At 42.4% G+C, this 22,242-nt stretch overlaps 1 protein-coding gene and 1 long non-coding RNA gene across 4 annotated transcripts in view; one reads left to right on the top strand and one right to left on the bottom strand.

Moving 5' to 3' along the window:
* Positions 1-22,242, top strand: part of PRKAG2 (protein kinase AMP-activated non-catalytic subunit gamma 2) — a 209,367-nt gene that overhangs the window by 128,380 nt on the left and 58,745 nt on the right. For all 3 annotated transcript variants that reach the window (XM_015653492.3, XM_015653503.3, XM_015653523.3), the window contains one exon: positions 13,920-14,134. In XM_015653492.3, the coding sequence (XP_015508978.1) occupies positions 13,920-14,134 (215 nt within the window). The remainder of the gene's footprint in view (positions 1-13,919; positions 14,135-22,242) is intronic.
* LOC117245574 overlaps positions 18,262-22,242 on the bottom strand; it is a 16,072-nt gene continuing 12,091 nt past the window's right edge. The window contains exon 3 of the long non-coding RNA XR_004500378.1: positions 18,262-18,406. This is a non-coding gene — a long non-coding RNA (uncharacterized LOC117245574). The remainder of the gene's footprint in view (positions 18,407-22,242) is intronic.

Genomic DNA, 22,242 nt, shown 5'->3' with positions numbered 1-22,242 from the left:
CCCAGCTCTGATTATTTTCCTTCACACTAAATAGTTTTGATTCACTGTCAGAGCCCTTTATTTGCACTGTGCCTTTGTTTATCGAGATGAAGCAATGCACTCAGAGCACAGAGTAACACAAATAATTGCAATTTTGGGGAAACTGGTCCCCCAGCTCCTGAGATCTCAAGCTTCCTGCTCTGCCCTGCCTGCTTGGTACCAACGGTACCAGCACACCCAGCTCCCATCTTGTCTTGGTTTAAACCCACCAACCGCTCTTGCTGCTATGCACTTGAATGGAAGTCAGTACCTTCTCCAAAAACTGTTTGCTGGTTGCAAAGTTTTAGGTTTGTGCTGAGAAGTTACCTTCGTACAGACTCCAGGACTTTGTGGGGCGGCAGAACTAGGCACAATCTGTGTTTGGAATAGGGCTGAGCACTCTCTTGGCATCACTGAGGTGGACAGGGCTGAGGCAAATGCTATCACAAATCCTTCACTTGGCTCCACATGGTGTGAATACCTTGTACATAAGCTCTGCAAGGCCAGTGGCCAGCCACGTGATAGTCCAGAGATCTCAGCTGGCCTGGGCTGGTGTTCAGATTGTACCAACCACTGATACAGCTGAGTTGTTCCAAGCTGGATTCTGCTCAAGTTCTACAGAACTTCAGGGATGCTTCATATTCAATCCTATATCAAGAAAAAGTATCAGTGCCAGCTGCCTTCCCCAAAACAAATCTGAATTTCTTTTACGCTGGTGAAACTTCAGCAGGCTACATCTGTTTAATCAATGCAAGAGTTGGAATTTATTTAATTTTTTTTAATAGAGAAAAAAATGCTTCTTTTGGCCACATCTTTACAATGCAATGGAACAAGTGGTGCAAATGAACTGCTGAAGCCCCTTGTTGTTCCAAGAGCCCATAAGGATTAATCTTAGGGAAACTTACGGAGACTCATGACCATTATTCTGTACCATCCTGTCCTCTCTTGCGAGGAGAACATTGCAAAAATTCCTGATGTTCTCTGCAGTCAATCTGGAAGCTCATGGATGATAGGAGTTAAGGATCTTACCCTGTCTCTGCAGTATCATCTATTTCTCTGGAGGTATCAAGAACATACCTCAGAAATAACAGGCTTGGGAAAGCAAAAGATGTGGTTTCCTTGGCAAGTGCAGTCTCCTAATCTTATGTCCTCAGAGTCTGGACTGGAAGGACTAGAAACCAGTCCCCTTTTCTAAATACTTTTTGCAGCACCTGGCTCAGCTCATGTGCTGTCAGCCACCAACCCTCATCTGGGTGGCTCTAGAAAGCCACCTGGTTTTTTACAACCTGACTGATTCATTTGTGGTCAGCAGCAGCAGCAAACTCCCAGTATCAAATACATTTTCACCAGTGTTCCATAAAATGGGGTAAAATACTATGGGATACTACTTGCAGAAGTGCCTGAGAACTTGTCACAGTGTTTGTGGAGGCAGATTCAATCTAAATGGCTTTCTGAGCAGGAGCCCTGGGTATCTCAGGGATATGCAGATGCTGAGATAGCAATGCACTTGTCCCAGAGCTGCCAGTGCTTCAAAGAACAGGTTGCAGCACATCCCTGCTTTAATAACTGAAAGCAACCAGCTTTCCACTGCAATAGTTACTTGTTACAGAGAAAACAACTCATAATTTATTTTCAGGAATGAGGTCAAAACAGTGCAGCTTGGAGGGAAGTGAGGGGTGCAGAGGGTTGGTGATGAGATAAAAAGCTAAAAAGCTTTTCCCTGCAAGGTTAAAATCCAGCTTCGGTCAGCAGTGACTGAAATCTTTTATCATTTCACAGTTGTTCCCCGTGGCCTTTGCAGTGTTGGCTTTGCTCCCTGACATCTGAGTCAGTACTTGCATAACCAGCCCCCTGCTCAGGCCTGCACAGGGCTGGGGCAGGTTGGCAGGGAAGCATCCGCTGGCCTTGCTGGGATCACACGTGTCCTGTGAAGAGACCTTCTGCTCTTCAGAAAGGTTCAGGTTGAATGTACTTTCTTCTAGGTTTGAAGCCCTGACCCCTGCCTGTTTCCAGCTGTCTCAGTGGGCAGGGTGGTGGGGTGGAGCTTGTAGTAATCATCTGCTCCAAGATGAAGAGCAGCATTTGAGCGGCTCTGCCAGGGCTGTCGCAGCAGCCTCATCAATTGCTCCATCTGGTCCTGGCTGGTGGAATCATCCCTTCCCCAGGAGATCTGGTCCTACCCTCAGGTGCCTTCTTTACAGGCTCTTCTCAAACTCCTCTCCTGTGTGCATAGATTCTCACAGAATTAAAACCTTAACTAGAAGAGCTTACAAGTTCTCTGTGCATCTCCTTTCCTTGACCACTGCAGAGTTACAGAAGACAACAGGGCAGGCCACCTCTGCCCACAGGCTTCTCTCTAATGCAGAGCTTTGTGAGTAAGCAGTGTGGCTTTCTTACTGATCCATCTTGGGTGGGAAACACTAGGAGCAGATTCTTAAGAGCTGTCTGTCCATGATTCTTTTCTCTAGCATGTTAGCAGGTCAGAACTGCTCCTGCAATTGCTCCCCTTTTAGTATATTAACATTCATATTGGAGACTTTGTCTGTCTCGTGCCCAAGATTTTGGATAGTGTGTTTTCCATAGTCAGACAGGCAGCAAACTTCAAGGAAGAGCCTCTTCAAATGCACCTGCTTGGAGATGCACCAAGTTTTATCCTGATGCAAAGGAAACACCAAACACTCGGTTCACCTTTTGTGATTTTTATGGCTTCTGGCTTTGCCTGGCTTCTGCAGCTTCCAGCATGTCAGTCCTCTGGGTTTGCACCTGGCTGGCTGTGAGTGGGCATTGGTCTGAAGTGGTGCTGTAAAATCCCTACCCCACTTCGGAATATGAACTTTAGTGGGAAATGTGGCTGGGTTGGTGTGTCAGTGTGAACTGCCTGTCCACAGCTGATGCTGGTGTGCAGGAATGGGATCAAAGTCTCTGGAGACTTAAGGAGACACCTGCAAAAGATGAGAACTGGGGTGATGGAGAGGAGCAGAATGTAAGGGCAGGGGTAGATCTGCTTAAATACGTCACATTTCCCACTGAGCCGGGGGAATCTCTAGCATGGAGGTATCCTCTGCTCCAGCAAGCCTGCTGTTGAGGTATTCATTCTCAGCATGCCCACTCCTTTTGGCTTCTATGTTTTCATTTGCTTTATAGCAGGATGACAGCTCTGGGGAGTAGAACAAGCCAGGAATGTGACTTTATCATGTGCTGGAGGCACACTATAATAGTGACCTGGGATGGGCGGTGGGGTGAAGCTGGGGTTGGATGACAGGGGAGGTGAAGGATTTCCTGGAGCTGCAAACTGCCTGACTAGCCCTTGGAAAAATGTGCTCTGCCAAGGGGCTCTCCTGCTCTTTCCTGCCAGAAGTTTGCAGCACCACAGGGCTGGATGTTGAGAGGAGGAATCAGCTGTAACCTGCTGGGCAGCCAAGCAAAGAGAGCCACCCTGTGCATGCTTTTGGGGGCTAGTCTTACAGGCACTCTGTTGACTTGGCAAGTGGAGGAGATAGGTCTAAATCAGCCTGCATGTTTGAAGATGAAATTGCAAGAAAAAATTAAATGTGTGAGGAATTCCTCTAACTTATTCTCATAGCATCAGTCTGTACTGGTCCTGAAATGGAGAGTCAGATACGACATATTAGAACAAAACATGGAGGGAAGAGGAGATGGTTGGTCTGAAGAAGAAGGAGGCAGATCAGGAGTGAAGAAAGCCTACATGGCTGGGAAGGCACAGGCCAACCCTGTGCCATGTAGTTGGTGAAGAAATATCAGAAATGTTGCAGACAATAGAAGCACTTCACAACAGAGATATGAAATTGAACCAGGTGTTTGTCGATCCAATGCAATGGACATCTCTGAAATGTTGTCCCTTCCATGAGTTTGAATTTTATTTATGGACTGGTAAGAAGAATAAGATGATAGAGTTTAACTTGATAGGATCATTGAACATCCCAAGTAGAGTTTTTGTTCATTCCATGTAACTGATATTTATCCAGGTAGGAGTTTGAAATTCCCTTTAGGCTTATGTTAACAAAGTAGGGATTCACTTCTGGCTGAACTCCTTGAGTAGGATGGGCTCAAAGTGTTCATGGCTCTCTTGGGCAGGTAGCACAGTTGCTGAGCCTGTTTGACTTCACAGCTGTGGCAGCACCAGCATCTAAAACTCTGTACAAATATCTTCTGATAACCCTTGGATAGCTTCTTGGGGTACTTCCTGGCTCCATCCTGAAGTTTAACTGTACAGATGTGATGTTGCTGCTCCTCAGCCTCATTTCATTGCTGGGTATCATAACAGTACTTTATTGGTAAGAGTGTGGAGGGTTGCAGCAAGAGGAGAGGGCTTAATTTCATTTTAGTCTTACCCAGTTTCTGTGCTGGGAAAATAATGTGGTAACTGATTCCTCATGTATGGCAGTGTGGACTTGCCAGTGGTTGATAAATACATCCTAGTTCAGGGTGTTGATATAGCTGTGGGTTTGGTGCATGGCTATGCAGCTGTCTTCTCCCTTTTTTCCTCCCTTGTACCCACAACCAGATCCTAGACGGACAATTCTGTCCCACAGGAGAAATTAAGCTATAGTTTCCTGTACACTTCCAGGGGTAAAACCCAGCAATGCCACTGTACAAAGTGGTTCTGCTTTGCTCCTGGCCCCTTTCCCACTGCTGCCTACCTGTGCCAAGAGGAGTGTTTGTACTGCTCTGGAAAACCAGTTTGATTTAGAACTGACCAGAAGGACGGAGGCCTGCGGTTCTTTGCCATCCACATCACCTTGAGATCTAATTGTGAAAGGCAGAAGAAAGCTGGTGCTGCATGGATCATTTCAAGGGAAGAGGAGGGGAAGTTCTGTGCTGGCTGGTGTCTAGAGAAAGCAGCCACTTACTGCACTAATGTTCTGCTAAAAGCACCATCCAGTACCAACTAAGGCAATGGAAATTATACTACCAAGTGGCATAAGGAGCAGGAGCAGTCCCACAGCAATTTATTTTCAATCAAACAAGAGCCATGAAGTCATTAGTTATTTCTTCAGAAGCCTTTGGTAGGTGTGCTAGAGAGCCCTGTGTTGTCTCTGCCATGCCATATGTGCACAAAAAGATTAATTCCCAGGTTAGCAAGAGAGGAATTATGATGAGGCACAGGTCTGACTCAGACACAGTGGGAAGAGGCAAATGCCACAGGCTGAAGCTTGGACTCTTGCTGAATTTTGAAAAGAGCTAGAATTAGATATTTTTCTTTCCTTTTAATAAAAGAAGAAAAGGTTTAAAAAAATAATATCAGAAGCAAAGAAATGTCAAATTATGGCTTCTTTCTTTAGCTACAGCTTTCCTGAGGATTCAGAGTACTTTGCAAATATTTAATTACTCACACCTCAGTGCCCTTGTAAACATTGCAGAAAATAAACAAAATTAAACTGTGCTGTGAGACTGGCATTCCAGCTGTACTTCTGGTGCTATTACTGGCACCTCTGGAGCTATCCTATTCATTGCAGGAGCTGGAACCTGAGGCTAACATAAACCAATAAATTAAATAGAGAACAGGTCCCAGGGCCTGAGTCCTGAAGTCTCTGCTCTGATACCCTTATATCCTGCTATTTCCAGCCTTGGGAAGGCACACAGTGCCATCACAGCCTTTAGCTGTGTGCACAGTGCAGTGCATATTCCCCTGGCACCAGCCCTGGAGCTGTCATGCCTACCCTGCAAATAGATACCCTACTGGTCTTTATGTGCATTAATATTCTGTCTCTCGGTTACACAGCAAGTGGATGTACTATGCAGATGGAATCACCCACAGGGATTTCAGTGGGTTATGCAGAACTCTTTTTTAGACTGTTCTTTTTGTCAACTTGCACCTCTAATTACATATTTGTAAAATGTTTGGAGCTTTTTTTCAATTCCACGGGGTGTTCCTCTGCTTTAGTGTGCTACAGAAATAAGTTACACAGTTAATGCACTGTTTTATTGCAAGCAAATCTTTGCCTCAATTACCTTTTTTTTAATTTACACTGGATGAGCATATCATAAATCATAGGTGAAACAACAGCCTGCTCTGTTCTGCAACCCCTCAAGCAGCTGCTTTCAGAAAGCTGATGTTTATTGCAGTGATTAAATATGAAATCCCTAAATGTGAAATTAAGCATCAGAGCAAGTAAGTAATTGCTTCCAAACTTGTCTTTATGTACTGTGCATGCAGCATTCCTTGTTCCACCTTTCCCCCGTAATTTTCCTCCTCTTTTCCTTTGCCTGTCACAATGCAATCCTTTCAGGGCCGGGGTCTCTGTTTCCCTGTTTGTCTGTGAAGAACTTTGGGGTGCTGCCAGAAGCAGAACACGAGCAGTGATGATGGTGGCCGTGCTTTGGGAGCTTTGCTGTGCAGAAGAGAGGCAGAAAGCAGTTCTGGCAGGCTCTGGCAGAGGGCAGGGTGATGGAGGGACACACAGTGCTGGCCACCAAAGTGTCTCCAGAGACGGACAACTTGCAGCTTTCTGTAGTGGCAGGGGGGCATTTAGCTCAGCTTGGCTCAGAACAGAAGAACGCCTGGACAGGACAGTAGAGGTTAATGTGGAAAGCGCTGTTAAATGCCCGCCCGAGCAGCCCGCCTCTTTGCTAAAATAGAAAACAAAAGTTATTTCATTAAGGGCTCTGAACACAAAGTACTCAGTGAAAGTTTAAATGCCAGGTGGTGTATTAGGTAAATAAAGGCGTCCCGCTGTAGGCATTGTTCCTCCCCGCAGCCGGCTGTGGCCAGCAGCGGTAGCAGCATGGGAACCCTGTGGTGTGGGGCTGTGCCCGGCCGAGGAGCTGAGCCGGTGCTGGGAAGGCAGCGGGGACTTGGGGACTTTGGGATTTTGGTGCCAAGGGCCACCACGTGGAACATCTCCCTGGATTGATTCTGCTCGGTACTCACGGCTTTGGGTCACAAACCCGGGGTTTGTGCAGATGCCACATGGCTCTACAGCGCGGTTTGAATGAAGAGCAGTGACTGATTTTCATTTTAGCGACTTTTTAGCTGGGTATCACAGCGCTGCAGAGTTTTCTAGCCCAGCGGTGGTCCCCATGTCGGGATGTCCCATGCCATTGTCCGGCTCTGTGTGCAGCTGGAGCCCTTCACGACGTGGTCCTTCCCAGCTCCTGCTCTGCTGTCGGTGGCAGGAGAGGGGAGCTGCCCGGAGAAAGTGAAAAGCTGATATCTGCAAACGAGCCCGTGTTCTGTGGGTGATGGATGCCCAGGAGGGTGAAGCATTCTTTGCTCATGTGTGTGTTTCTCGTAAAGATTCGTGCCCAAACTTCTCCTGCTTCTGGTTCTACAGGATATTCCCCCATCAGGCTGTTACCTGCTGAGGATCTCTGTTAATACTTTTCCCCGTTCACTGGCACTTGTGCTGGCAAGGTACACGTTGTCTGTGTTTCTGAGTCTTGGCCGCAGCCATCTGGTGTCTGACGAAGCCTTGGTGCTGAGTCTCTCAGTATAATTACCATGCCGAGTTAATTATTCGTGCCAGCCCAGGCACTTATTCAGTGACTACCTCAACCATTACCAGGACCTCTTCATTCATCACCTGTCAGGCTGTAGAACAGCAATGGAATGTGCATTTGGCCGTCTCAAAAAAAAGCCATTCTTTGCCATCAAGCTTGTGAGTGATCCCCCTTTCTTTGCTCTGAATTATTTGGCCGTGGTCTTTTCTCCAGTATTTGCAAGACAAAGGAGAAGCATTGGCAGAAAATTAGTAGTTAGAAGCCAGGCTGGAACCTTGCTGCCAAGGAGAACTAGAAAAGCCCATTGGGAGGGATGCTCTCCACCAGGATTTCTGATCTTGGATCTCATGTGTTTATTGCTTTATGAGCTGGCATAATGTATTTAGTCTCTCTAAATTTGACAAATACACTTAACAAATGTAAGATAACCAACGTGTGGTTCTGGGCAAGGTGGAAGATCCTCTGTCTAATCACCATTGCAGCAGAGATCTTCAGTAAACCCCTTTAAGGATACAGCATCATAATTTTTAAAGATGCAGCCAAGAGTTTCTCCTGATCAGCCTTTCCTCATAAAGGGGCCTTGAGATCTTCAGAAAGAAGAGCAGTTCTCAAAATTTTGCTAATTAAACTCCTCAGCTCCTGATTTTCTCAGTTTTATGAGGAAAAGGTGTTACATTGCAGATTCCACAGATACAAGTGTGGTTTTGGCACATAAATAGGCCACAAGTGGAGTAGAACAGGCTGAATTCTGGATACCAATAGGGCTTTTTCTTTGGTTTTACAAAATGAAATAGCATCTAGATCAAAAGCTGGAGCTTTCAGGGTCAGGTATTTCTATGGCTGAGACCACTTAAGAAGTGGTTTCCTTTACTGTGTTCAAACTACTATAAATGAATTTGATTTTTTTTAGATTTTTAAGTTGCAAAAATAGATGTTTTCCTGTGAAATTTTCAGACAACATATAACATTTTAATTACTTCAGAGGTGTATTTTTCTCTTCCTCTGATTCATAAAACATCAGAAATGTGTTTTTGGAAACAAGTAAGCTGCTCATTGAGTGGTGTGCTCACTACATGAAAAGCCACTGAGCTGTTTTAGTAAGATTGAAATAAATGTGTTTGCTAATGCAGCTGGGATAGATGCTGCTCAGCTGAAACCAGGGAGCTTGGAAGGGCTGGAAGGCCTGGCCATTATATGGGTAATACAGTGTCAATCACAGATAAAGGCTATAGGGGTCAAGAATAGGAGCTGTAATTCTTACATGGTGAGAGGCACCTGAACTGGTGTGTGACAGTGTTAGATAAAACAGGAAATTTCCTGGGCAGTATCCATGCTATTTTTTGGTACCATAACTCTTCAGATTTACTCTTCAGACTTAATTCATTATTTTTTAAACTAATAGGTGTTTTACAACATTTAGTGCCAATGTCACCAGTACTGTTTGGATGGAAACAGGCAGTAGCCATTTACCTGCTGATAGGTTCAGAGCTTTACTGCCATTAAGTGGCATTAAACCTCATTTCACATAATTTGCATTGATTTGCTTATGTGTCAGAATTAACATAGAATTGTGTCTGAAGAGTGAATCAGCTTAATGAACCAGCAGCTCAACTCAGATTCACTTGTGCTGCAGGGTACTTAAAATTCAGCAGCCACAGCCTGCCGCCTTCTCTGTTTCACTGCCAGCTGAGAATGCAAATGAAAGGACAGTGTTGTCCTGGGAAAGAGTCAAGAAAAAGTGTCACATGGAGACACTGCAAATGGAATTTCTTTTGGTTTTTTGGGTTTTTTTGAGGGGATGAGGGATTTTGGGTTTTGTTTTTTGTTTTGTTCTATTTTGTTTTGTTTTTTTGCTGAGAAAAAATGAATATGTCCCTATAGATAACCTCAGAAAACTGTTTTAGCCACAGCTTTATGTATTAGCAGTGTTATTATTTGCTTGATCAGGTACAGGATGAGAGAATACTGAAGTGTGATTTGTAGGGAAAGTGCAAAGAGTAATTTCATTTTCATGGCCAGTAACTCACTCCAGTTTCAGCAACTTAAGCACACAAAGGTAAAAATAAAAATTTGAGGGCAGGCTGCTGGCTCCATCCTTAGGGCCCTCAATGGGGAGTATGACTCTATCTGTTACCGTCCCCCTGAAGCCAAATCTCTGTAAAGGAGTGTTAACACATCCCTGAAATCCCTTCCAGCATCCTATGGGGGTGGGTGGCTCCGAAGGTTCATGGGGACAGCAGCTGTTTTTCTTTCTGGAAAAGAGTTGATGAAAAGAGAGGCTTTGGCAGGAATCACTGGGTTATGAGCATCCTTCCTCTCAGAAACCACCAGATGCATCCTGCCAGGTCAGGCATGAAATGTAGGTGACAGAACTCATTGTGGGTGTCACCCTGGGAATGTAGGAAATGAAGGAGGGCATCCACCCTTTTTTCCCTTGGGAGTACACAGATGACAATGCAGCACTTCATCCTTTCCTGTTATGTATCAGTGGAGGGCTGGTTTGGATCAGAATGTCCATGTTCACATGGGTGAAAAACTTAATGCTGTGCAAAATAAGGGCTTTATTTAGGAGAAATTGTTGTAAATACCAAGAGAAACAAGTGAAGGGAGCAACATTGGTTTTGTAGGTCTGTGCCCAGCTCGAAACCAGCTGGTGCTGGGTGTGACTTGAGCCACAGGTGTGGGCACTGCCATTCCAGCTTCCTTGGGACTTTTACATCCATCCCATGATGTGTGGCTCAATCCCATCTGAAGTTGCTCAATTAGGGGCACAAAACTGAGTGCTGGGCCATCCATGTGTGCTGTCCCTGTCACAAGGGGAAGGCAGCTGCAGACAGCCCCGTTCTGCTCAAAGTCTAGTGCTATCTGGTTCTGTTAGGATCTCACATACACATTCCATGCAAAGTTGTAATATGAGAGTTGTTTTGAACCACATATTCATATGAATCTCATTATAATTCATATGCATAATCAGTTATGCAAATGTTAGTGCTTACAATTCATCAATTTGGAGACCACAAAGTTATCCTCTTTATTTGTTCTTGTTTTGTCCCAAGAAAGGTAATGTGAAAATGAATCAGAACAAAGCAAAACTCTTTGGATTGTTTCAGAATGGATAGGGTTAATCCATAGGAAATATAGAATCATTGAATCATCAAATGTTTTGGGTTGGAAGAGACCTTACTCAGTTCCAACTCTAAAGGATAATCCCTTTTGTTAGCCAGAGACACAGCAACCGATCTGATAGACTTTTTTCTCTCTTTTTAATTTTTTTCTAAAATTATTTTGTGCTGTAAAAAAAGGGACAGCTATTTAGTTTCATAACATGAAAATACCACATTTTGTTCATATTGTTACCAGAACTAGTAGGGTTTGTAGCCAATGTCAAGTTTGTTTCTTTGCCCAAATTCTACATACATGAGCCCTACTGAATTGTTGCAGTTTCATTATAAAAGAATCCTGAATTGTTGTCTGGTTTTCCCTGCTTATTTGTTTGAAGTACATTCTCTCAAATAAACTGGTTTTAGCCATGGGATAGAGCTGTATCTTGTCCCTTCACTGGATTCCTTCTGCTGTAGTAGAGCAGGGCCCCCACTGCATGTACAGATAACAACATATTTGCACCAGTGCTGCAAATGTTTAGTTTGTTTAGTTGTCAGTCCAATAGGACTAAAGTTAATACAAAGTCCTGAACTTTGCTCTGGAGATATATTATAGATTTTCATTCTTTGATGTGGAAGGCTTTTATAAAAAACTTCATAGGGTTTAGGGTGCTAGGCTGTATCACAGCAGCCAGAAGTATTTTGTTGTAATATTCATTAAAAATTTAGCATTTCCTATGTGATTATGACTTTAGTCTCAGTGTTGTACAAATGTAAATAACATACATACCACAGAAATGCTATGAGGTGGGCTTCTGAAAGATTGAAAAGCTTAATTACCTTAACTTTATCAGTAGCCTGCAAAATAATTATATTTTTCCCTCCAACTCTGTGCAGAAACTGAGTCACAGACAAATTGAATCTCAGATGTATTAGGGTGTGCCTCACAGCGAGTACTTTATGTTTGAAGTGCCTGGTTGAAACAAACAGTTCTAAGGCTCAGTGTGCTGGAGTCAGATGCTCTTCATCCATAAAAACTCACGCCAAGTGTCCAAGGCTGGCATCCAAAAGGAGATTCACCACCAGTGAACATTCTTATAATATGGAAACCACTCTGTCTGTCCTGCCTGGGCTGTTACATGTCTGTGATGAGTTGACAGTACTTTACACAGGATGTAAGAGATGTGACTTCCTTGGTCCCTTTTGATCCATATGTCCCTGTGTCCTACAGATGTCCTCTGCACTTGGCAGGCCAGCCTTGCTCAGATGCTGAGTTTTCTGTATTTCTGTTTATGACTGGTAAAAGCTCTTCTGGCAGAGCCTCTCAGCACTGGAAATGGTTCTGGTGGACTTGCTGAATACATTAGCACACAATGAACACATCCCAGCAGCAAGCATTTAAGATCTAATGGTGGTTTTCTCCCTTTTAGTGGTTTTCCATTTGCATCAATTATAGCTATCTCAGTTCCCAGTTTGAGCACTCAGGGAACATTTATTCCATAAAAAAACACAGAGGAACATCTTCCTCAGAGCAGCTTATTTAAATTTGTCAGTAAGCAAAAACTGAACAGGCAAGTTAGGTGTCCTTTCAATCCTTAAGGAAGTGGAACACACCTCTCCAGTCCCCCTGAAACGAGCAGGGTTTGAGGACATTCAAAATGCCAGGGTGGTTATTACTCTTGCCTCACTCTGTGGCGTGTCACATCAGCCAACATCTGCACCTGCCTCCAGCCCCAGTCTCCTCTGGGCCTGTGGCATTGCTGGCAGAGCTGCAGGGCTCTTTAAAAATCAAATTAAATGGAAGTCTATCTGCAAGTTTGGAAAAGGACCAAAGATAGGCACTGAGTAGGGGGTCCTTTTTGAGTCCATCAAAGCTAAAATTTATCAGTGAGAATTAAGATTTTCTTTGAAAGTGGTATAGTGCTCTGTACCACTAAACCCACTATTAATAAAACATATTAGAGCCTAATTATTTTGCAGGTTTCATGTTGAGTGACTCTATTATTATAAAGTTAAGTCTCTTATTATGTAAAAGCCATCAAGAAAGGTTGTTTTCAAAGAAGAATAATAGGGAAAGAACAGTTACCTGTATTATATGTTAATTACTTTAAACATAGAATATGCTAACTCTTCCCCAGATATGTCAGGAGTAATAGTTTCTTCAAGTAACAGATCCCTCCCTGAGTTGTTGGAAGTCCAGTGTTCCAAGTCCAGGAATTTAGGAAGAAACCTCTGGTGCGAAAATCTCTGGTGGAGCCCTGAAAGTTTACCATGAAAATGCAACATTGCGTTCTCAAACACTCCTCTGATTTTTGACACACCTGGGATTTTATGCTCATTAATCTGCTCTCTTTTGATGGGCTTGAGTCCCCTTTGGACTAATTGATCATCTACACAAATCTATGGAAGCACAAGAAATGAGCCAAATTCAGAGGTCTTACAGCACACTTAAAAATACAGATCCTGGTTCAGCCTCTAGGTTTTTATGCACCTGAGTCTGTCCTGATTTATGCTGGGATCAGAGAAGCACCCTTGGTTTGCTGATGTACATGTAACCAGAAACACAGATGTTGGAACTTGAATTTTCTGACTAGTGGTGGATGTCTGCTGGTTCTTAAATGGATAATAAACACAGTTTAAATCTGTTTATTCACAATTCAGAGCTGCTCTAGGAACGTAACCAAAAATACAGCTGGGGTACATACACATGTCAAATAAAAACAGGGTGCTCACAAGAGAAATTTTCTGCTGCTGACACTGATTTTTTGGCAAAAGATAAGATCAATCTTTCTCTTCAAAGGCAGCTGAAAACAATTTAGGTTTGTAATAATGCTGTACAAGAGCTTTACAGAAAGCAAACTGAGGCTCAGAAGAAATACACCTTGTTCCTTTTTGTGTTTGCTCCTAATTGTATTTTAACTGATGACTGAAATACTGTTAAAATAATGAAAAAGGAGAAAAAGCAACCATTAAAGGTTTTGAGCCATGTGCTATGAGATAAAGTTAATCCTGAGACTCATAGGAGTATTAAAATGATAACAATAAAGCAATACCCATACTGAGTGTCATTTTAGAAATAAGCAATCAGACAGGAGGTTAATACAACACAAAACTCCAGCACTCCCATCCTGCCACTGTACCTTCTTGTAGTGGATCACACAGTTCAACCAGCTTAAGAGTTTTAATGGCAAGGCACAGATTCCCTTTCATAAACAAGGAGGTGAGATGCCTACTTTTAGTTTGGGGAAATGTGATGAAAAAGTACAGGATTTCTGTAAAGCTGAGATCTCTGTCTGCTTTTCACCTGAACTGATCTTTGGTCATTATTGTTGTTCACAGCCTCTAGCCTCTCCTCTTCTCCATCTACCCCAACACAAGTGACCAAGCAGCCCACGTTCCCTCTTGAATCCTATAAGCATGAGCCTGAGAGACTAGAAACACGGATTCACTGTTCCTCGCCTCCGGACACAGGGCAGAGATTTCCTCTGCCTCCATCTCAAAGTGCAGCCAAGCCTCCCATCATGACACCAGCTCCCTGTGCTACCTCAAAACCAGTAAGTAAAACTTGTGTCCAGTTTTCCACTGGGAAATGTCCAGGGTTGTGTGTGGACTGTGTCCTGTGTTACAGCTGATGGGCTGCAGTGTGTGTGTGTCCATACTGTGGGACAGAATGAGAACCCGGCCTTTTCCTTCAGTTTGCTTCAGAGTTTGGCTGAGAGGACACTGGGAATCCAAAGGTGGTGACTCCCTTCTGATTTACCCAAATAGTAACTAATCTCTGCACTGCTTTCAAAGTGAGTTTTGCAATGGCTTCAGATCCCAGGATACACTGCTGAGATGCCACCCCAGAGATGGATAAAATTTTATTTAGGATTTTCTTTTATCTCCCTTAAGAAGAGCTGATGAAAGAGTTAGCAGACAAAGAGAGCATATAAAAAAGAAATTCACAGTCTGAGCTGCAGGGATTCTGAGTTCCTGATGCCTCTGGAGTCTGACATGACTGGGACTGCTGGTGACTAATAGCACAAGTTGCTATCACACCTCCTGCCCCAGCTCAGAGAGTAGAAAAAGAAGGGCAGCACTACCAGGGCATTTATCCAGCCTCCCACAATGCAAAGGTGTCTTCATAAGAGTGGTTTCTTCTGTTTCTGGTAATGCATGAACTCAGCAGTTCCTGGGAACACATGAATTCCAGCATCTGACATTCTCCAGTACTGCATAGCTCTGTGCCTTCTCCCCTCTCCCTTGGCCAGCCTGAGCCTCAGATGCATCACTTTCTTTCTCCTCTGCCTTTTTTCCCCCTTTTCCTTTTGTGTTAATTCCTTCACATTACCTGTATCTTTCTATTCCTCTGACCCATGGAACCAGCAGACTGTGATCTGTCACCCTGCATCTGTCTTGTCCAGCTTTTCTTCCCCTACAAAATATAAAATCTTCAATATTTTTTGTATCTAAAAATCTAGAACTCTAAAGGGCATACAGGTTCATGGGGTCAGTTGCTCTGTTGAACAGCTATGAATTCTGTTTCATTCCAGCTCTCAGTAATTTATTGAAAAGCAGGAAGTTTCCTCCCACTCACCCATGGGAAAGCTGTTCCAGGATCAGAACACAGTAAGACAGCAGTCCCAAAGCCTTTTTGCTTTTGTGTGAGGTACCTCCAGTAGCAGTAGCTGTTGTGATGCTGAGAGCATTTGGGTCCTGGATCAGAGTTCATCTGCTACTTTCAAGTCGTTCACACACACTATTCTGGGGGCTCCTTCTGTAAAAGTTAGGAAGTCTCTGATTTTTAACATAATTTTTTCATGGACAGGTTATAACTATTTGCTGTTATAATTAATGGCTGTTTTCATTCATTGTTTGCTACATCCTGTTGTACCAGTAGCCAACCTTTGTTTTTTTAGATCAATCTAGCCAAACTCTCCCTATGAATTAAAGACTTTTTCTTCTGCTATGCAAAAGCAAATTATTAAAGTATTAAATAAAATAAGTGCTACTTTATAGTTAAGGAACTCCAGAGTTCTTTTCAGTGTAATTTTTCTGTATCCAGCTCACTGCCTTTCCATGTCAGTATATTCTTGGGGTGCAGAAATTATTAAACCCAAAGGTTTGTAGGATGCAAAAATATTTTGGGTAGGTTTTAATCAGTCAGTCATATTATTTGCATATGAATGTGTTCATCTGTGTTATGCAGCTACAGAAGAGTCTTTTGTACCTGTTAGAATAGAAGTGAGGAAACAGCATAATCTTAGCACATTCCACTGACTGAAAGACTGAAAAGTTTGTTTTGTTTTTGATTATTTGCTGATTCAGACAACATGAAGTTGAGTAGAAGATGCCAGAATAAAGAAACAGAATTCTCAGCAGGTTTTTATGAACAGTTGTGGTTGTATATATGTACAAGAGAAAGTCTGGGGGGATTTCAGAATGCTGGACTCAATGCTCTCCTGTTCAGAAGATACAGAAATGTGTGGGATGTGTGGCACCTGATTGTCTGGTACCCTCTGTACTCATTTATGTCTGAGAGCAGTGAGTGTGCAGGGCTGCCAGTGAATCATTCAGGTGTTGCTTTACTTGGCAATAAATGTCAGCAGCCACAGATCAGTGTGGAACAAAGCTGTGGATGTTTAATTTTCAACAGAGACTGGAAAGAGAGATAAGATTTGCCACTCTCTTCTAGAAGGAGAAGCTGTTAGAGAGAAAGGCTGAGTTCCTGCAGAAGGACATGAATCTGAAGCTGATTCTGTTCTCTCAACACTGTCATGTATTTTGATCCCTGCAAATTATTGACCCAACATTCCTGTGCAAATACAACAGCAGTAGATAAACATTCTTCACTTGAGTACTGTATTTCAGATATTTCATTTATTCTGAGCTGTGTGTAAATAAATACATCATTTCACAATCACACGCCATAAACAAATCTGTAAGAGGCAAATTCAATTTCTTCTTAACTTAGATCACTATTTGCTGGCACAACAATTTCAGTTATTTTAAAAACACACTATAAATTTTATGATAAAGGCTTTCACAGTGGCCATGCTGTTAGGTGATCAATTCAATGATATGGAAGCATCTATGTTGACATCTGAAATGAGAAGTTGACTCTTATCTACAGGGCTCTGTCAACTTAAATCTCATTTATTTATTACATTGCTTAACTGATAATGATAATGTGTGAGACCCCAGAACTATTATAAATGATTCATGATTGCTATATATAGTGCAGTAGGAAAGAGGAACCCTTGGATCCAGACCTGGAAATATTAAAAAAAAACCAAACCAGAAGAACAGATAACTATAGGAAGATATACAGTACCAGGACTTGGAAGTAATCTTAGTCTATTTTTATAATTAATAGCACTTGAAACTGGTTCTGAAGTTGTTTTTTACCTGTCTGAGATTCGGGTGCAGAACGGTTAAATCTGTTCAGTTAGAGAGAAGACATGGAGGGAAGAATAAAAATACTTATTTCCCAGCAGATGTAACCAAACCCTTTCATAATTTAGTAGCACTTCCAACAGTGGGTATTTTCATGTGATTTTTAAGCCTTTGATTCTGGGAAGGGGAATAAATAGTGGGAGACCGTTCCTGAGAGAGGGAGATCCTCCTTCAGCAAGTACCATCTCACCACAGTACACAAAGCTAAGCAATTAACCTCATGCTAAATGGGTGTCTGTGGTAATCACCAAGGTCTGCATTTATCCCAACTAACTTTAGAAACCTTTCTGAGCTGCTTAAGCTGGGAGTACAGTAACTCTGGTTGTCTCTGCATTCCCCCAGAGAGGCATTTGCAGGGGATGAATCAGATCCCCAGGGGGCTGAGGAGCCTCTGGGGCTGACTGTGAAGGAGGGATTGACTCCAGGTGCTGCATTTCTGATCCAGGCACTCCTCAGATGCCCAAAGCTGGAAGTGCTGGGCCTGTCACACACCACTGCAGCAGCTCTGCCAGGCTCTCCCCTGCATGTGTAGGTGTTCCTAGTGGCTGAGTTAGAAGGTTATAATGAGAAATTCAACTGATAAGAGATCAAAGCTGTGCCCAAAGATTACTGCACGCTGCGTTAAACAGCAAAGGAGCAATTTGATTTTTCACAATGCACTTCACGACTCTGTACTTTGGCCTTGTGCTGTTTGGATGGTGTAACCTTCAGGCAGTAAGTGGTGAACGATAACTCTTCTCTTGTGTGACATTACAAACCATGGAAGGAATGCAGAGAGGTTGCAAATTCAGTAACGAACCTGTTCGCCCTGTTTCTGCCTTGTCCGTATTTTGAAGTGGAATGTGGTACATTGTGCATTATGTGGTTGTATCCTTTTCTTTCATCCTTTTTTTTTCATCCTTTTTTACTCCTCTGACACATAAGACACTGTGAAAATAGCACTACTGCCTGCAAGCACAAGCATTTCTGTGATACCTCGTCTCCTGGTTTCCCCTTTCCCAGCATGAGAGGAGCCCAGGCCAGAGAGTGCTTGCTCCAGACTGGAGAGTTGCCTTTGAGGTCTCTTTTGGTGGAAAACAAGGCTGGGGCTTCCTCTGCTCACAAGAAGTGGCAAAGTCAGAACATACCTACAAATGGTCCTTTCCATATGATTGTGTAGTGAGCCACCTCCTCCAAATGACTGCCAAGCCAAGTGATTTCCCACAACGTTCTTAACAAGAGGAAGTCAGCCAAAAGGTAGTCAGAGACTCTTTGCTTGTGTGAGTGGGTTAAACTGCAGACAGAGCACACAGAAGGGAGTCTGGTCTCTATTCATCTTGCACAGTCCTTGCTGTTCCAGTGTATGGGAGAGGAGAGATGTAATGTACAGCTGGGACTCTCTTGCAGTCCTGGATAAAAGGGAGAAACCAGATTGTTCCTGCAGCTACTCACTTGTTAAACAGTAGCACTTCCCTGCAAAGCTATTCATGCTGCTTCTTAGCCAAAATGTAGTAAACTCCACAACAGGGCTGTTAACTTGTTCAGCTTGAGAGAGAGGCTGTTACATCACACCCTGTGCTGGCAAGGAGCCTGGGAACCAGGATGTGTGCAGCAGGTCCTTTGGTATGGCTCTCTCCAAAAAGCCATACCACCTATCAGAGCTCTGTAATCTGCTGGGTGAGTAAAGAGATTGCAATCTGATGAAGAGAACACAAAAGTGTTCTTTGATTCTGAGAGCTTGTCTTTAAAAAAAAAAAAAAAAAAGGTACAGGCTGTGAAAAAAAGAAACCAGCTTTCCAATATACCAGAACTCCTTATTTCAGTATTTGTGTGGTTTAAGGCAGTGCATGAGAGTGCCAAGACATTACTGTGATTCAGTTGTGATTTATACCACAGTAAACTGATCACCAAAATTAGAGCCCCAAAGGCTGTCATTTACAGCCTGGTGAGTCCAGGCTCCTTTTAAGTGCCTTAATAGCAGCACTCCTAGGAGGTGATTGTGCTCCTAAGATATCCCAGGGGTTGTAACAAGCTATCCTTGTTTAATCCTTTTTCCCTATGGGAGCTGTTGCTATCCATGTGAAAATGTTTTTAAATTTAAAATATTTCTCCAATAGTGGGCACATAACTAATTAGTTAAAATTATCAAACCTAGTAAAGGAATCATTCCGTGATGAATCCTACAACAATTATGAAAATACTGCTGAAAAAATGTTTGGAGCCCACCCAATTTGATCTCAGTCTCCTTTGACAGAGTATGATGATGGCTCCACTGAATTGAATATAAGTTCATAGGAGAATTATTTAATATGGTTGGAATGTCTATAGTGAGACTTAGTGGAAATAGATAATAATAATAATTTTAATACTAATAATAAATAAAGAATAAATGAACCTGAATTTTATAGAAATAGAAAGCTTCAGCCGTATCACACTACTTTTTAATCCCAGCTCCCATTTTATTAATATTCTGTTTCCTCACTTCACTTTCTCCCTATTAGTCATATCTTTTGTGTCCCACTTGGTGTTTTTCTCCCATTTTAGTATTTAGAACATGCAAAAAGCTTCTTGGTATCCATTTCATACTGGTTCATTCATTGGGGCTTTTTTTAAAGCTACTTACTTGTTTTAAAAGAAAAAATGTTCAATTACAACTTCCTGAAATGCTGGTGTCCTCATATATTTGTATTCTGGTTGCAGTGTTCAGATTCATGCAATCAATCTTACAATGCAGGGAAATTTTATTGCATAAAGATTATTTTTTTCTGCCCTAAGGAAATGTGTGTCTGTGTCAAGTTGTGGCTTTTTCTGCAGCTACAGAAATAATTTAATCAACTATCTATGGGTTCACTCAGTGGAGAATTTATTTTAATGACATGAAATCCTACAATTCCTGTTCCTCCTAGTCCTAGATCAAAAGGAGGAAAGCGAGGTGGAAAGGATGAATAGCAAGAATGCTGAGTCCAATCAATTCCCAGCTGCTTTGACAACTCTCATAAGGCTATAAGTAGCTAAGGCAATTAAAACTAGAGCATCTCTGGGGCTTTTTTAAGATACTCATTGGTACCAAAATCATGACCCCAGCACCCTGAAGACAGAGTTAGTAGCTTAAACCTAAATTACTTTTATCACCCTAAATCCTGCACTATGCATGGTATAAAAAGACTAAACCTAAGGATCTGGCCTCGTGTGTCTATATAAATAGATATCTTTTGGTTAAGTACCATGATGTAAGAGGGTGCTGGAGGGACAGCCTCATTTTACCCATTGAACTGATTTCTCATGGCACAGTTTATTTTGAATTTTAGACTTGTTAATTTAATAAGCATCATCTTATTCTGTTTAGAAGATCAGAACTTCTGGTAGGAGTAACCTCCATCAGTGATTAGAAGCTGGGTGCCTACTCTGTGATTTAATATAAATCTGCAGTTCCATGCAGGGTCGCTGACAGTTTCTTACCAGATGTGTCAGGACAATTTTGGAACACTAAAATTATTCACCATCAGGACTGTCTATTCACAGAGCAGTAGGGATTATAGACCAAAGTTTTCCCATGAGAATGGAGAAGAGATAAACAGCTTTGAACCTGTTTGGTTGCACCTTTCCTGCTTCTGGATTGGACTAGAGGGAAAGTGACCTAAGAATAAGGAAAAAATGCTAATGGAAGAGAACTCCTAAAATTCCTAGCCATCTTAACCCAGCTTTGTCTGTATTTTATTTTTAGATACACTGTCTTTAATGGCCAACAGAGCTTTAAAGAATGTAAAAGGCTGGTTGATACTAGGAGGAAATTTTCTGCATAAAGCAGTCATATTCCTTTCTCACTTCCTCACAACATTCCCCAATCCCTTTCTCTGACTGGATGAAATAAACTCATGAAGTTGGAAGAAATAAAGAGGACATCCCAAAAAGGGCTCAATCCTGTTTGGCTTCTTTCTCTCAGCTTTCATATTTTATAGTGTCACTACCTGCTTGTGCAAGAGGAGAGCAATACAGCTCTTTAAAAATGCACCTGGTTGTTGTGGTTTGCTTTTTGGTTTTTTTTTCTTTTAAGATTACAATCAAGCAAGTCATTTGAAAGTCAGCTGCATGGGCTGCTGAGTCAGAGGAGGACTAGATACCATCTTGGCAGCAGCCTGGAAAAATGTTTCCATTGTGCTAGTGAAATGAATGCAAAATATTTATTCTTTGAGCCTGTTCACAACAGCAGCTTAGTTCTCAGCTGGAACTGAGGGTGGGGCCATGTGGAAGACATTTGCAGGAAGACAGTAATAATTTGTACAGTACCCAAGGTGCACATAATCTTATTTTATGATTAACAAAGGACAAGGCTCCAAGCATATGGGATTTATAAGCTGAAGTGTAAACCAGTGAAGTAATCAAGAGAGAATAAAAGAGAAAAAGTAATGGAGGCGAAAGGCTACAAAATAAAGGGAGGGAGCAGAATTCAGGAGGGGAGGGATTACTTTAGTCTTTTTGCATATTTATGGTTACAGTAAAGTGCCAGTGCTAAGGTTAATACCTTGGACTTTTGAAATTTTGATCTGTCATAATTTTTCACTTACAACTGCACAAGACAGGGCATCTGTGGTATGTAGAGAATCTTCCTTGTACCTCTGAACAGAAAATTACTAATTGCTATTTTGTGCTATATGAACACATATGATTCAAGCAGAAAAATAAACATGCATTTTGCCCTGGGGACCGTATTGTCCAAGATCCTGATCTAGCAAAACAGGCCATGCAAATTCTAAAACCATAAGAAAGCCTTGGCTTAAGCAGGGTTGTTCCTAAGCAGTACTTCCAGTGCATGCTTGCAGAAGAGATTTTAAATGTAGCCTTAACAGGGTTAGCAATGACAGAAAGCACTGAGGAAAGGTAACCTGAAGGTTACAGCACTGGCTTTGGTTGGGGTTGCTATGTATTTATGTTGCTGAATCTCAGGTGCTGTTTTGTTCTGGCTGATGTCAGTGTGGTGATGGACTTGATCCAGGAAAACACTTAAATGTGTGGTTCGATTTAAGCACAGTGGTAGCTCTGTTGGAGTCAATGGTTCTGGAGCACTTAAAGGTATGTGTGTGTCACTTTGCTAGATCAGGGTCTTTGTGCAATTTTTATGGTCTATAAAAATAGTTGAAAATGACAACAGCAGGTACTGAGTATGAGAAAGGAAGCTGAAGGGCAGAGGATAAAATAAAGAGTTGAGAAAAATATTAAAGGTTAATAAAAACGAGGGAGAGGGAGA

The sequence above is a fragment of the Parus major genome, chromosome 2 (assembly GCF_001522545.3).
Source record: "Parus major isolate Abel chromosome 2, Parus_major1.1, whole genome shotgun sequence".
Classification (NCBI taxonomy): Eukaryota; Metazoa; Chordata; class Aves; order Passeriformes; family Paridae; genus Parus; species Parus major.
This window is presented reverse-complemented; position numbering and strand designations above follow the sequence as displayed.